The sequence below is a fragment of the Salvelinus fontinalis genome, chromosome 4 (genome assembly GCF_029448725.1).
Source record: "Salvelinus fontinalis isolate EN_2023a chromosome 4, ASM2944872v1, whole genome shotgun sequence".
Classification (NCBI taxonomy): domain Eukaryota; kingdom Metazoa; phylum Chordata; class Actinopteri; order Salmoniformes; family Salmonidae; genus Salvelinus; species Salvelinus fontinalis.
The window spans coordinates 41,505,094-41,520,308 of record NC_074668.1 but is presented as its reverse complement, the minus strand read 5'-3'; the positions used below and the strand labels follow the sequence as shown (position 1 = coordinate 41,520,308).

Here is a 15,215-nt window from a genome sequence, read left to right as displayed (position 1 = left end):
ATATATATATAAATATAGGACAAAACACACATCACGACAAGAGAGACAACACAACACTACATAAACAGAGACCTAAGACAACAACATAGCATGGCAACAACACATGACAACACAGCATGGTAGCAACACAACATGGTAGCAGCACAAAACATGGTACAAACATCATTGGGCACAGACAACAGCACAAAGGGCAAGAAGGTAGAGACAACAATACATCACACAAAGCAGCCACAACAGTCAGTAAGAGTGTCTATGATTGTCTTTGAATGAAGAGATTGAGATAAAACTGACCAGTTTCAGTCTTTTTTTGCAGCTCGGTTCCAGTCGCAAGCTGCAGCGAACTGAACAGAGGAGCGACCCAGTGGTGCTTTGGGGACCTTTAACAGAATGTGACTGGCAGAATGGGTGTTGTATGTGGAGGATGTGGGCTCCAGTAGACATCTCAGACAGGGGGGAGTGAGGCCTATGAGGGTTTTATAAATAAGCAACCAGTGGGTCTTGCGACGGGTATAAAGAGATGACCAGTTTACAGAGGAGTATAGAGTGCAGTGACGTGTCCTATAAGGAGCATTGGTGGCAAGTGGTAAAGAAATTCTAGCCGCTCGAGAGCACCCTTACCTGCCAATCTATAAATTACGTCTCCGTAATCTCGCAATGGTAGGATGGTCATCTGAATCAGGGTTAGTTTGGCAGCTGGGGTGAACGAGGAGCGATTACGATATGTCTATGGAGTGGATTGACAGTGTATAGTACGTGTAGTGAATGTCCCATAGTGATAGCAGGAGTCTCTTTGCTAGGCCCTTCTTGTCTGTCCCTCCCTGCTAGATAAATCAGCAGCCTTGTCTGCGGATGAGACAGTTTGTATGTGCTTCTCACAATCAGGCTTAGCACTGCAAGCTGTGTTGGGGGTTTATCCTTCTAATCAAGATGAAATGTCAGACACACACACACACACTGCATTTAACCATCGCAATCCCAGAGCATGTTATGATTGTGATAAAAGCAGAACATCCTGGAGGAGAAGAGGGGAACAGAGAGTGACATAACAAACATGAGGGGCATCACTCGAAGGCATCCGCTATCTCTAAGGTGACCCAGCTGTGATGTCATCAGCACAGATTGGTATCAGCACAGAGAGTCGGCTCTGATTCCCCGGCTGAAAGTCCAGCAGAGAAACACGTGACTCACTGAGGAGAACCTTTCCCTCTTGTTGTTCACTGTTTGCCCAAACATTCAATGAATTGCATGAATGCTCGAACACACACACACACACACACACACACACACACACACACACACACACACACACACACACACACACACACACACACACACACACACACACACACACACACACACACACACACACACACACACACAGTGAGAGGACACACAGTGAGAGGCATCCTGCTTACATGTGATCTATAATTCAATAAAGTCACCTCCCTCTATGTGGGAGGAAATCTTGCTGAGAGGGGTCAGATAAATGAGAGGGGGGGGGGGGCGGAGGGGTAGTCAAAGAGATTGACTAACATTAAAGCTAGAAATGGGGAAAGGGGAAAAATGGAGAAAGAGTGTAACTCTAGTACCTGAGGCGGGGGGGGAGGGGGGCTGAGGCGTTTAGCCGCTGGTGCCAGAGAGGTTTTACGAGTCTGCGGTCAGACAGAAATAAAATTCAATGGAGCGACTGAATGGTCTGTCACACACAAACACACACAGATGCGCGCACACACACGCGGTCGAATGGCCTCTGAGAAATCACTGTTTGGGTTTTTATAATGTCACAGTGATTCCACGTCTCCATCACCCATAATGCAGTGTGACTGAACGAGCATTCTGAGACACACACACTCAAGTCGCTGGGAAGGAGGGAGGGATGCGGACAGCAGGGGAGAGACACACAGCTCATTGAAATGCCAACGTGACTTCGTACCTATACCGGATATTTCGGGAGATGTTGATAACAACCACATGATTAAACATCGGTACTATGTGGATGCCACGACAGCAGTGATTCTCTCTCTCTCAACGAGCTATTAGAGAAGAGGTGTTTTAAGGGGGAGAAAAAGATGGAGAGAGGGGTGGAGAGAAAGGGTCAAAGATAAAGAAGCTCTCGGTGTCCCTCACACACACACACACACACACACACACACACACACACACACACACACACACACACACACACACACACACACACACAGGTTGCTTAGTGTGGTATCCAGTGTCGTTGCCATGGAAGTTATGAACGATCACAGGATTCTGTCTGTCTCTCTCTCTCTCTGTGCGTCCGTCTGTCTGTCTGAAATAGCAGGAAGGTTCCCGGAGTGTTATTACACTCAGCTACTGTCCTATTACTGGACATGCTTCAGTTGGTAAAGCATGGCGTTTGCAACGCAAGGTTGTGGGTTCCATCCCCAGTGCCACCCACACGTGAAAATGTATGCACGCATGACTGTAAGTCGCTTTGGATAAAACTGTCTGCTAAACGTCATATATTATAATATTACTACTATCTTATGTTAGTGTGGTTATTGCTATGGGCGCTCCCATCGGACGTAGGGAGACATGTCTTCTTACAATGGGGTATCCAATGTGCCACGGTGTGTGAACACGCCGGTCTGTATGTTTGAGATCAGTGGATATTAAATCCCGTTTCACTGACCTCCAAAACAGCAAGTCATCCTCCAGCAGGAATGATAATGATGATGGTTCTCCGAGTCCAGACCCGGCGTTTGAGGCTGATGAGGCAGAAACACACCATTAGACAAGGCTGGGTGGGGGCTACATGATTGGACTAACCACTTTTGGAGGGGGACGGAGAAATAAGCATGCAAATATGGGGGAGAAAACAGAGGGTTTTAACCAAGCCTCTCTTAAATGGCCATTGCTCTTCATGCCACTCTGAGTAGTGGTTGTAAGTGTTCGTCTGTGTATTTCTGAGTAGGAGTTGTGGAGGGTTCTGAGGCTCTGATAGATTGAATGGAAGGATGGATGTGGAGGAGTATGAAACAGACAAGCAAGACCAAACACATTACCTCACTAAGTGGCACTGTGTGTGTGTTTGTGTGCGTGTGTGTGCACGCCTGTGTGTTATCGGGAGGGGAAAAGGTGATCTCCCTGCCTGGGAACTCCCTACCCTTGGAGAGGGCGCCGAGGGTGGCACCACACACACACACACACACACACACACACACTCTGTTTGATCTCATGATCGGGTCAGGGCTGAGACTAACAATAGCCCCAATAGTCCGGTGTTGAGAGCATTTTGGGTAACCTATCCCCTATCTCTCCCCTACACACAAACCTCACGTGAACCGCTCACACAGATTGTGTGTGTGTGAGAGAGAGAGGGAAAGAGAGAGAGAGAAGAAAAGGCTGAAATTAGGGGTTTTATGACTGGATCATGCCTCAGAGACCCTTCAAGATGGAGGGACCTAACGGTCAGCTCTCACAAAATGGAGGAGTAGTGAGGTGAGGAGAGCAAGACAGAAACAGGACAGATAGAGGTACAGTAAGAGAGCGAGAGATCTATTTGCAGAGTATCCACATTAATTTACTGTCAGTGTATAGGCTGTAGTTGTTTCACTTGAGGCTTTGAATGGGATTCTCTCAGTCCAACCAATGGTCAAATACTCCCTGTGTTTGAAATGGAGAGCTTTCTGGTAAGGCAAAAGTTCTCCTGGTATTTCCTTACCAAAAGTTTGTTGTGGATAAGAAAGATTGACAAAGGGAGGAATGCAAAAGAGAGGCAAACAAAGAGAATACATTTAATGTAGAAAAGTTATGTATCTAGGTGTGTCCGTGTGCGTGTGTGTGTGTGTGTGTGTGTGTGCGCGCGTGTGTGTGTGTGTGTGCGCGCGTGTGTGTGTGTGTGTGTGTGGAGAGCCAGTTCCAGATCATAATGTGATAATGGGGTAAGAATAGCAGCTTGGCCTCCACCCATTTATACACACACACACACACACACACACACACACACACACACACACACACACACACACACACACACACACACACACACACACACACACACACACACACACAGAGCTCCATTTTCACATCAGTCTCTATGGAGCCTCCTTTAATTTATCCCAGAGAGGAGGAATATGTGTCTCGTCTATCCCAGGGAGAGGCAGGCAAGGCTAGGCACAGCTCACAGCACTATGGGGGTGTCTCTCTGGAAGACCTCTCTTTAGAATACCACATAACACATCATTAATCAGCAATATCCCAACAGAACAAATGTAGAAATGAATGTGTCTAACATATTCTTGCTTTAATCTTCTCTTTACTGTGTCTTCCCCTGTTCAATAGCCTATTCAGTCATGGAAAATCTGCTTCTTTTTGTATCAAATGATATTTAATAGTCGAAAAGCTTCGGGCCTCAGCAGAGAACAACTTTAATCAAGGAAGTTCCTTCTTTGTGACCGTGTGCTGTTGAGACGTTCGCAAGACTCATGTCTCTCTCCCTCTTTCTTTTCTTCCCTTGTTTCACTCCGTCTACAGAATAACTAATCTACCTCCCTCCGTCACCGCTCCACTTCAAACGTTAAACATTCCCCCAACGTTTCCCTTATATTCCCTGAACATTTGCCTTGGCATTATCTTAATATTTTGCATATATATATATATATATATATAAAAAATAGTTTCTCTTTTTATCACTCTTCATAACCAATCCAGTGGCGTTGAATTATCAGTGACTGTTTGCTGAACATTGTGTTTCAATGTTATTCATAAAATAACCCTCAAACATACTGATGTTGTCGATCATGTTGAGACCCACCAATAACCCCTCCTTTCTATTTACGTTGCCTAGGTGATGCCGGAGCAGCTGGTGTTGCTTTTGGAGCTTCTGCTGGAGGAGGCGGAGCTAAGTGTGACATCACTGCGTACGATCAAGAGAACCTACGATCTACCGAAGCAGGACGCTGAGGTAACACTGCACACACACGTGTATATAGTATGTATAAGCTGGAAGTAGAAGCCTAAGTATTGATGTAGTTTACTCCAGGGTTAGGGGACAATAATATATTTACAAATATATATATTTAAAATAATATATACTGTACCAGTCAAAATTTTGGACACACCTACTCATTCAAGAGTTTTTCTCTATTTTTTTTTTACTATTTTCTACATTATAGAATAATAGTGAAGACAACAAAACTATGAAATAACACATGGAATCATTCTCTCAACCAGCTTTACCTGGAATTCTTTTCCAACAGAATTCGTAGGCGATCGAATAAACCCCCGCTGCCTTCCGTTCTACTAGCTAACGTGCAATCATTGGAAAATAAAATCAACGACCTACGAGGAAGATTAAACTACCAACGGGACATTATAAACTGTAATATCTTATGCTTCACGGAGTCGTGGCTGAACAACGACATTATCAACATACAGCTGGCTGGTTATACGCTGTATCTACCTAGAGAGTTTTCATCTGTATATTTCGTAGCTGTCTACAAACCACCACAGACGGACGCTGGCACTAAGACTGCACTCAATGAGCTGTACACCGCCATAAGCAAACAGGAAAATGCTCATCCAAAGGCGGTGCTCCTAGTAGCCGGGGACTTTGATGCAGAGAAACTTAAATCCGTTTTACCTAATTTCTACCAGCATGTTAAATGTGCAACCAGAGGGGGAAAAAACTCTAGACCACCTTTACTCCACACACAGAGACATGTACAAACCTCTCCCTCGACATCCATTTGGCAAATCTGACCATAATTCTATCCTCCTGATTATTGCTTAAAAGCAAATATTAAAGCAGGAAGTACCAGTGACTCTGTCAATAAAAAAGTGGTCAGATGAGGCAGATGCTAAACTACAGGACTGTTTTGCTAGCACAGACTGGAATATGTTCCGGGATTCTTCCTATGGCATTGAGGAGTACACCACATCAGTCATTGGCTTCATCAATAAGTGCATTGATGTGACCGTATGTACAGTTGAAGTCGGAAGTTTACATACACCTTAGACAAATACATTTAAACTCTGTTTTTCATATTTCCTGACATTTAATCCGAGTAAAAAGTCTTAAGGTCAGTTAGGATCATCACTTTATTTTAAGAATGTGAAATGTCAGAATAATAAGAGAAAATTATTTATTTCAGCTTTTATTTCTTTCATCACATTCCTAGTGGGTCAGAAGTTTACATACACTCAATTAGTATTTGGTAGCATTGCCTTTAAATAGTTTAACTTGGGTCAAACGTTTCGGGTAGCCTTCCACAAGCTTCCCACAATACAATAAGTTGGGTGAATTTTGGCCCATTCCTCCTGACAGAGCTGGTGTAACTGAGTCAGGTTTGTAGGCCTCCTTGCTCGCACACGCTTTTTCAGTTCTGCCCACAAATGTTCTATAGGATTGAGGTCAGGGCTTTGTGATGGACTCTCCAATACCTTGACTTTGTTGTCCTTAAGCCATTTTGCCACAACTTTGGAAGTATGCTTGGGGTCATTTTATTATTTTTTAAATTTTATTTCACCTTTATTTAACCAAGTAGGCTAGTTGAGAACAAGTTCTCATTTACAACTGCGACCTGGCCAAGATAAAGCATAGCAGTGTGAACAGACAACAACACAGTTACACATGGCGTAAACAATAAACAATTCAATAACACAGTAGGGGACAACAACAAAAAAGAGTCTATGTACATTGTGTGCAAAAGGCATGAGGAGGTAGGCAATAAATAGGCCATAGGAGCGAATAATTACAATTTAGCAGATTAACACTGGAGTGATAAATCATCAGATGATCATGTGCAAGTAGAGATACTGGTGTGCAAAAGAGCAGAAAAGTAAATAAATAAAAACAGTAAGGGTATGAGGTAGGTAAATTGGGTGGTCTGTTTACAGATGGACTATGTACAGCTGCAGCGATCGGTTAGCTGCTCAGATAGCAGATGTTTAAAGTTGGTGAGGGAAATGAAAGTCTCCAACTTCAGCGATTTTTGCAATTCGTTCCAGTCACAGGCAGCAGAGAACTGGAAGGAAAGGCGGCCAAATGAGGTGTTGGCTTTTGGGATGATCAGTGAGATATACCTGCTGGAGCGCGTGCTACAACAGTCCGTGCTACATTGTCCATTTGGAAGACCCATTTGCGACCAAGCTTTAACTTCCTGACATGTTGCTTCAATATATCCACATACTTTTCCTCCTTATGATGCCATCTATTTTGTGAAGTGCACCAGTCCCTCCTGCAGCAAAGCACCCCCACAATATGATGCTGCCACCCCTGTGCTTCACGGTTGGGATGGTGTTCTTCTGCTTGCAAGTCTCCCCCTTTTTCCTCCAAACATAACGATGGTCATTATGGCCAAACAGTTCTATTTTTGTTTCATCAGACCAGAAGACATTTCTCCAAAAAGTATGATATTTTTCACCATGTGCAGTTGCAAACCGTAGTCTGGCTTTTTTAAGGCGGTTTTGGAGCAGTGGCTTCTTCCTTGCTGAGCGGCCTTTCAGGTTTTGTCGATATAGGACTCGTTTTACTGTGGATATAGATACTTTTGTACCTGTTTCCTCTAGCATCTTCACAAGGTCATTTGCTGTTGTTCTGGGATTGATTGTCATTTTTCCCACCAAAATACACTGCTCAAAAAAATAAAGGGAACACTTAAACAACACAATGTAACTCCAAGTCAATCACACTTCTGTGAAATCAAACTGTCCACTTAGGAAGCAACACTGATTGACAATAAATTTCACATGCTGTTGTGCAAATGGAATAGACAAAAGGTGGAAATTATAGGCAATTAGCAAGACACCCCCCAAAACAGGAGTGATTCTGCAGGTGGTGACCACAGACCACTTCTCAGTTCCTATGCTTCCTGGCTGATGTTTTGGTCACTTTTGAATGCTGGCGGTGCTATCACTCTAGTGGTAGCATGAGACGGAGTCTACAACCCACACAAGTGGCTCAGGTAGTGCAGTTCATCCAGGATGGCACATCAATGCGAGCTGTGGCAAAAAGGTTTGTTGTGTCTGTCAGCGTAGTGTCCAGAGCATGGAGGCGCTACCAGGAGACAGGCCAGTACATCAGGAGACGTGGAGGAGGCCATAGGAGGGCAACAACCCAGCAGCAGGACCGCTACCTCCGCCTTTGTGCAAGGAGGTGCACTGCCAGCGCCCTGCAAAATGACTTCCAGCAGGCCACAAAACCCCGTCTTAGACCGCTGCGCCACTTGGGAGATTCCATCCACAAAGTTTTTAATGCTTATCAATTGCCTTGCACCAAGGAAATACAGTGAGGGAAAAAAGTATTTGATCCCCTGCTGATTTTGTACGTTTGCCCACTGACAAAGAAATGATCAGTCTATAATTTTAATGGTAGGTTTATTTGAACAGTGAGAGACAGAATAACAACAAAAAAATCCAGAAAAACGCATGTCAAAAATGTTATAAATTGATTTGCATTTTAATGATGGAAATAAGTATTTGAACCCCTCTCAATCAGAAAGATTTCTGGCTCCCAGGTGTCTTTTATACAGGTAACAAGCTGCTCCTAATCTCAGTTTGTTACCTGTATAAAAGACACCTGTCCACAGAAGCAATCAATCAATCAGATTCCAAACTCTCCACCATGGCTAAGACCAAAGAGCTCTCCAAGGATGTCAGGGACAAGATTGTAGACCTACACAAGGCTGGAATGGGCTACAAGACCATCGCCAAGCAGTTTGGTGAGAAGGTGACAACAGTTGGTGCGATTATTCGCAAATGGAATAAACACAAAAGAACTGTCAATCTCCCTCGGCCTGGGGTTCCATGCAAGATCTCACCTCGTGGAGTTGCAATGACTTTGAGAATGGTGAGGAATCAGCCCAGAACTACACGGGAGGATCTTGTCAATGATCTCAAGGCAGCTGGGACCATAGTCACCAAGAAAACAATTGGTAACACACTACGCCGTGAAGGACTGAAATCCTGCAGCCCCCGCAAGGTCCCCCTGCTCAAGAAAGCACATATACATGCCCGTCTGAAGTTTGCCAATGAACATCTGAATGATTCAGAGGACAACTGGGTGAAAGTGTTGTGGTCAGATGAGACCAAAATGGAGCTCTTTGGCATCAACTCAACTCGCCATGTTTGGAGGAGGAGGAATGCTGCCTATGACCCCAAGAACCCCATCCCCACCGTCAAACATGGAGGTGGAAACATTATGCTTTGGGGGTGTTTTTCTGCTAAGGGGACAGGACAACTTCACCACATCAAAGGGACGATGGACGGGGCCATGTACCGTCAAATCTTGGGTGAGAACCTCCTTCCCTCAGCCAGGGCATTGAAAATGGGTCGTGGATGGGTATTCCAGCATGGCAACCCAAAACACAAGGCAACAAAGGAGTGGCTCAAGAAGAAGCACATTAAGGTCCTGGAGTGGCCTAGCCAGTCTCCAGACCTTAATCCCATAGAAATTCTGTGGAGGGAGCTGAAGGTTCGAGTTGCCAAACGTCAGCCTCGAAACCTTAATGACTTGGAGAAGTTCTGCAAAGAGGAGTGGTACAAAATACCTCCTGAGATGTGTGCAAACCTGGTGGTCAACTACAAGAAACGTCTTACCTCTGTGATTGCCAACAAGAGTTTTGCCACCAAGTACTAAGTCATGTTTGCAGAGGGGTCAAATACTTATTTCCCTCATTAAAATGTAAATCAATTTATAACATTTTTGACATGCGTTTTTCTGGATTTTTTTGTTGTTATTCTGTCTCTCACTCTTCAAATAAACCTACCATTAAAATTATAGACTGATCATTTCTTTGTCAGTGGGCAAACGTACAAAATCAGCAGGGGATCAAATACTTTTTTCCCTCACTGTACAACATACAGGACTCTTAAATAATTTTATTTAAATGTTAATTGTATTTTTTTGATCACAGAAACCATGAGAAAATAAATAATTAAATGTTCATTATATAAAGCCCCAATCGGCCCGAGCCCCAACTAATACATTTGGGCCAGATAACTCACACTGGAATCGGCCCGAGTTCAATCCCCGCATCGTAGCCATAAGTAATACTGCCGAAGGCTGCCCAGACTCGGGCCACATGACGTCAGCCGAGTCTGACTGTCAGCCGAGTGCCCCAACTCAGCCGGAATCGGCCCAGATCCACTGTGCTAGCTGGGACGCAGTAGGTTTCACTTCCCCACCCGTCATTTTTTTTAAAGACTCAACGGAGCTCAGTGCCTTCTTCAATCATGCAAAGACGGGCAGCATGAAGGTCTCGTCATTGATTTTGCTGGAAAGGGGTAGAAATTGTGCTTTACAATGGTATTCATATTACAGTTGACCTGGAAGTATTACGTTTTTGAGCCGCTAAAATAAGGTAAATTGTACGTTACAGCGCGATGTACAAAAGTGTGTTAGCTAACTATACACTTTAATGGTGTTTATGCGCAGGATAAGGTGTGTGGGGGGTTGTGGTGGGAGTTACGTGTGTGTGTGTGTGTGTGTGTGTGTGTGTGTGTGTGTGTGTGTGTGTGTGTGTGTGTGTGTGTGTGTGTGTAGGGGCTTTACTGTACTCTAGCATTAAGTGCAGCATTAAGTGCAGCAGTCAGAGTAAGCACAGCTGTGTTAAAGCTGGAAACTAAACAAGTTAAGCTGTCATTAACACATGCCCTGTCTTGAAAAGAATGAGTTGATACATTTTTCCTCTCTTATATGAAGCCATAGTCGTTACGGTCTATGACCTTTTTGGAAGGAGAAATCAATAACTGATGTGTAGCTCAGATGTTAGTCCATTTACGGTAGTCATGCAGTAAGTGTTTGGTGCTGTGAAATGTTCAGTATACTGTACAGTATGTACTGTAGGGCTACATTATCAACACCATTTACGTTTTAGTTGAACCGAACTGAGCATTTTTCGTTGGGACCTATTAAAAAAATGAACATCTTAAGCCAGGAATGAAAGACTTCCTACTGAGAATGTACTTCACTTCTAAGAATCAATTGGGTGTAAGAATAAAATACTGTAAAGGATGTGAGTGTACAGTACTTGGCTGGCCTTCAGTGGTTCAACATGAGACAGTCTCTGTCTGGGCCTCTGCAGTCTGGCTGGGGGTAGGAGGCCAACAGACATGTTCATCTACAAATACCAGGGGGGGAAACTAAATGGTCCCTAAAAATAACCTGAGTTGTCACACAGACACATACGCACGTGTGTCCAGCCATTCCTCCAATGCTTTTTCTTTCTTACCCTCCAACCTTTCCACAAAATGAATGATCAATGTGTTTGAAAAGTTCAATAAATAAAAGCTTAAGTGCAGCATCACGTCTCCCCTGTTATGTTAGGTTAGCAGTGTTTACTTCATGGAGGTGTAGCTGGTTAAAGTGTGGGAATTCATCACGCTTGAGGTGCTGTCAGTTATGGTTAGTGCTCTGTCCTTCCATTTGAATGGTGTAGAATGTGTGTGAGCATTTAATGTAGTGCGAAGGATAGCGTGCGAGCACTGGCTTCAACGCATGTGGGTCTTTCCATTTCCTTTCAGCAAGTCATGACACCCACCATCTCAGATTGTTCTGAAATCGTTTCTGTAGTTAGAAACAGATAAGATAAGTATTCCTGCTACATTATTTATTCGAAATACAATTTGATCTTTGAGAAATGAAGCGAATTTGATTGCACCCAAATTGGCCGTTTTTATTTTATAGGATTCATATAATATTCAATAAATATAGTACCTAACATCTGATTTAGACCAAACTTTTTTCCAACAATAGGTAAGACATGAGGAATCCAGAAATTGGTCAAAAGCTACCCACGGATGTAGTATGTTACATACACCTAACAACTTCAATGACTCATTTCTCTGAACAGGGGATAAAAACATCACCAAATACACTGAGAATACATTACATAGTATGAAGAAGCAATACTCTGAGCCGCAGCTCCATACCACTTGTCAAACATAGAGAACTGATACTGTATACTCATTGTTGGGGTGGGATCGGTGTGGGGGGCCCGTGGAGGGCTCTTGACCATTTCTTTGAATTTGTCATGTTTTAACTCATTGTTAGAAAAAAGCTTGGTCCAAATCAGATGTTAGGTACTATTAAAGAAAATTGCCAATTTGGTTGCAATCAATTAGCTTAATTTCTCAGAGATCTAATTATATTTCAACAAAATAATGTTGCAAGAATGCCAATCAATAATGTTGCAAGAATGCCAATGTTGCAAGAATGCCAATCCAATGAAATCATACCAGAACAATCTGAGATTGTGGGTGTCGAAATCCTATTGTGGTTTTTGAGGTGGAACTACCCATGTGTGTGTGTGTGACTGCATGTGGCAGTGTACTGTATGAGTACAGTATGTGTGTGCATGTATGAGAGTGAATGTGTGACTGTGGCTCGCTTCCTTTCATGTGTGTCTCGTGATGTGTGGGTTGGTGCTTACGCGTGCACGCGCGCGTGTGTGTGTGTGTGTGTGTGTGTGGGCCATCTGTCGGTCAAGCATACAGGGCACATTGTACCACAGAAGGCCTTATTGCCCACGCTAGGTTGAAGGGTCCTATCAGAGAGGAAAGGAGTCTGTTATACCAAACCACACCAAAGACACTCCTCGTGTGTTGAAGCAGAGCAGGAGAAGGACGAGAGAGAGAGAATAAGACAGATAGACAGAGAACTGCAGGGTTGGCATCTGCGTTTCATAAAGATGTTTTACTCTGTTTTAAAATAATTTAGACATACAGTAACCTTTTACCAGACTATAAATGACAGTTTTCCATTATAAACACATTTTGGATACTATCAACAATAAAATACTGTGAAAACGTTTTACTGCAGTATACTGTAAGTGATGGTGCATTGTAGTAAAATTATGTGGGTGGGGAAAGAATTGCTGTATTTTGAATGGTACTGTAATTCCATCCCGCAGAATACAGTGCTGTACCGTATTTTTGGAGCGACAAAAACCTTTTGACCACTAGTGGGTGCATGGTATTGTTGGCGTGCCTTATAAGAGGCTATATTTGTTGCAGCCATTAGTAATAGTGCTTTACCAATTTAAAATGTATAGGAGACAGATTGGCATTAAGTCTTGAACGGTTGAGCATTTTGGCCTGTTTTGCCCTATAGTCTCTTCCAGTATGGGAAAAAACATCCATTATTTTACCAGGTAAGTTGACTGAGAACACATTCTCATTTACAGCAACAACCTGGGGAATAGTTACAGGGGAGAGATGAATGAGCCAATTGTAAACTAGGGATTATTAGGTGACCGTGATAGTTTGAGGGCCAGATTGGGAATTTAGCCAGGACACCAGGGTTAACACCCCTATTCTTAGGATAAGTGCCATGGGATCTTTAATGACCTCAGAGAGTCAGGACTCCCATTTAACGTCCCATCTGAAAGACAGCACCCTACACAGGGCAGTGTCCCCAAGCACTGCCCAGGGGCATTGGGATATTTTTTAGACCAGAGGAAAGAGTGCCTCCTACTGGCCCTCCAACACCACTTCCAGCAGCATCTGGTCTCCCATCCAGGAACTGACCAGGACCAACCCTGCTTAGCTTCAGAAGCAAGCCAGCAGTAGTATGCAGGGTGGTATGTTAAGGCCTTTAGAAATGAAAGGGATATAAAAACACTAAATATTCATTTATATGCTGTGATATGTAAACACTACCTTGCAGCCAACCTGCTTGCACCAATCCCCTGTAATTACAATAATAATACATTGAAATACAAACCTCACTCCCGTCAATTAATTTATTTAATTCATCCATTCATTCATTACGATTACAGTAGGATATAACTTTTTTACAGTGTAATTAAGTCAATTCTACGATATTGTACTGTGTCATTACATAGTACTTGCTTTGATACCATATTTACATTACTGCAATACGAAATACAGTAAATTACTTGCCAATTAGCTGCCTGGAAGTTACTGTCAAATACACAGCAACCCCTTTACAGTGCAGGGAAGGAACATGATCAGCAAGTTTAGGCCAACATGTATTGTAATTAATGTGCGTATCTGTTTGAATGCCCTCCAGGCCACCCTGCTCTGCTGCCCCGCGCAGCCCCAGCAGCTGCTCTCTGTGCTGGGTTGCATTCCTGGGGAGAGCCCTGGGGGTAGCCAGCTGCCTGGTGCCCCTCTCACCCCCTTCTTACCCCCCCTCACTGGGCCTCTGTCTCTCTCTTGAGGGGAGACGCACCAATTACACAGGACATTCCTACATTTATTACCCCACACACACACATATATCCAGGATGTCACGAGCAGGATTGATTGATTGCAAAAATGAGAGACACGAAAGCGGTTGGGATCTGAAAAAGAAAAGGCTGCTGGACCTATTGAAAGAGCAAGGTGGGAAAAAAAGAGCGGGAAAGAGAGAAATAAAGCACTGAAACGGCAGTAAGTGATGTGATATTACTACCGTTGCAAAATTCCAGGAACTTTCAATCAATTCCCGGTTTATATTATAAGAGAGAGAGAGAGCGAGGGGTCATCTGAGGCCTATGAAGCTCATGTTTATTCAGAAGGCTGCAGAGGTAAAGGGAGCGTTCAGAGACGCTGTTATCAAAGGAGCGTTGCCCAGCTCTGCTTCTCACGCCCCCCACACCAGGTGGAAGGGAAAACAGTGTGTGTCAGTCCATACATCTGTGTGGGTGTGTGAATCATCAAGCGAGACATGAGAAGGAAAAAGAATCCTCAGTATTGCTGCTTCCATCTAGGTGAATTTATCGTCTAGGACAGAGAGAAAAACACCCCCCTCGTAGCAATAAATCACAAGTCACTCCCGTCACGAGGCTAGTAGAATAACAGCGTAAGGCTAGAACACACATGCACGAACGCACGCACGCACACAAAAACATGAGGGATGATGATGGAGGCGGGGACAGAGCCAGTCTCTGATCTCTCCGGTCACCGTGGTAACAGAGCTCCCATTGATCCTCTGGGAGAAAGGCCAGGCACCATCCTACACACACACACACACACACACAGAGAGTGAGTGTGTGAGAGAGAGGGAGAGATTGCTGGTCTAAAGTGTTTTGTATGGCTCCTATCATGAGCTCTTCCAATATGTGTGTTTCAGGTGAGGCATCGCTGGTGTGAGCTGGTGGTCAAACACAAATACGCTCAGGCTTACGAAGATGTGGAGCACTTCCTCATACACGACCAGGTAACACTCACACACACGCTGCCTCTCTCTCACACAGCACAGACTCTTGTGCAAAATCATGTTGTGGGTGTGTATCTGT

At 43.9% G+C, this 15,215-nt stretch overlaps 1 protein-coding gene across 2 annotated transcripts in view; it reads left to right on the top strand.

Moving 5' to 3' along the window:
* aopep (aminopeptidase O (putative)) overlaps positions 1–15,215 on the top strand; it is a 116,886-nt gene that overhangs the window by 94,939 nt on the left and 6,732 nt on the right. For both annotated transcript variants that reach the window (XM_055920188.1, XM_055920190.1), the window contains 2 exons: positions 4,820–4,936; positions 15,050–15,136. In XM_055920188.1, the coding sequence (XP_055776163.1) occupies positions 4,820–4,936; positions 15,050–15,136 (204 nt within the window). The remainder of the gene's footprint in view (positions 1–4,819; positions 4,937–15,049; positions 15,137–15,215) is intronic.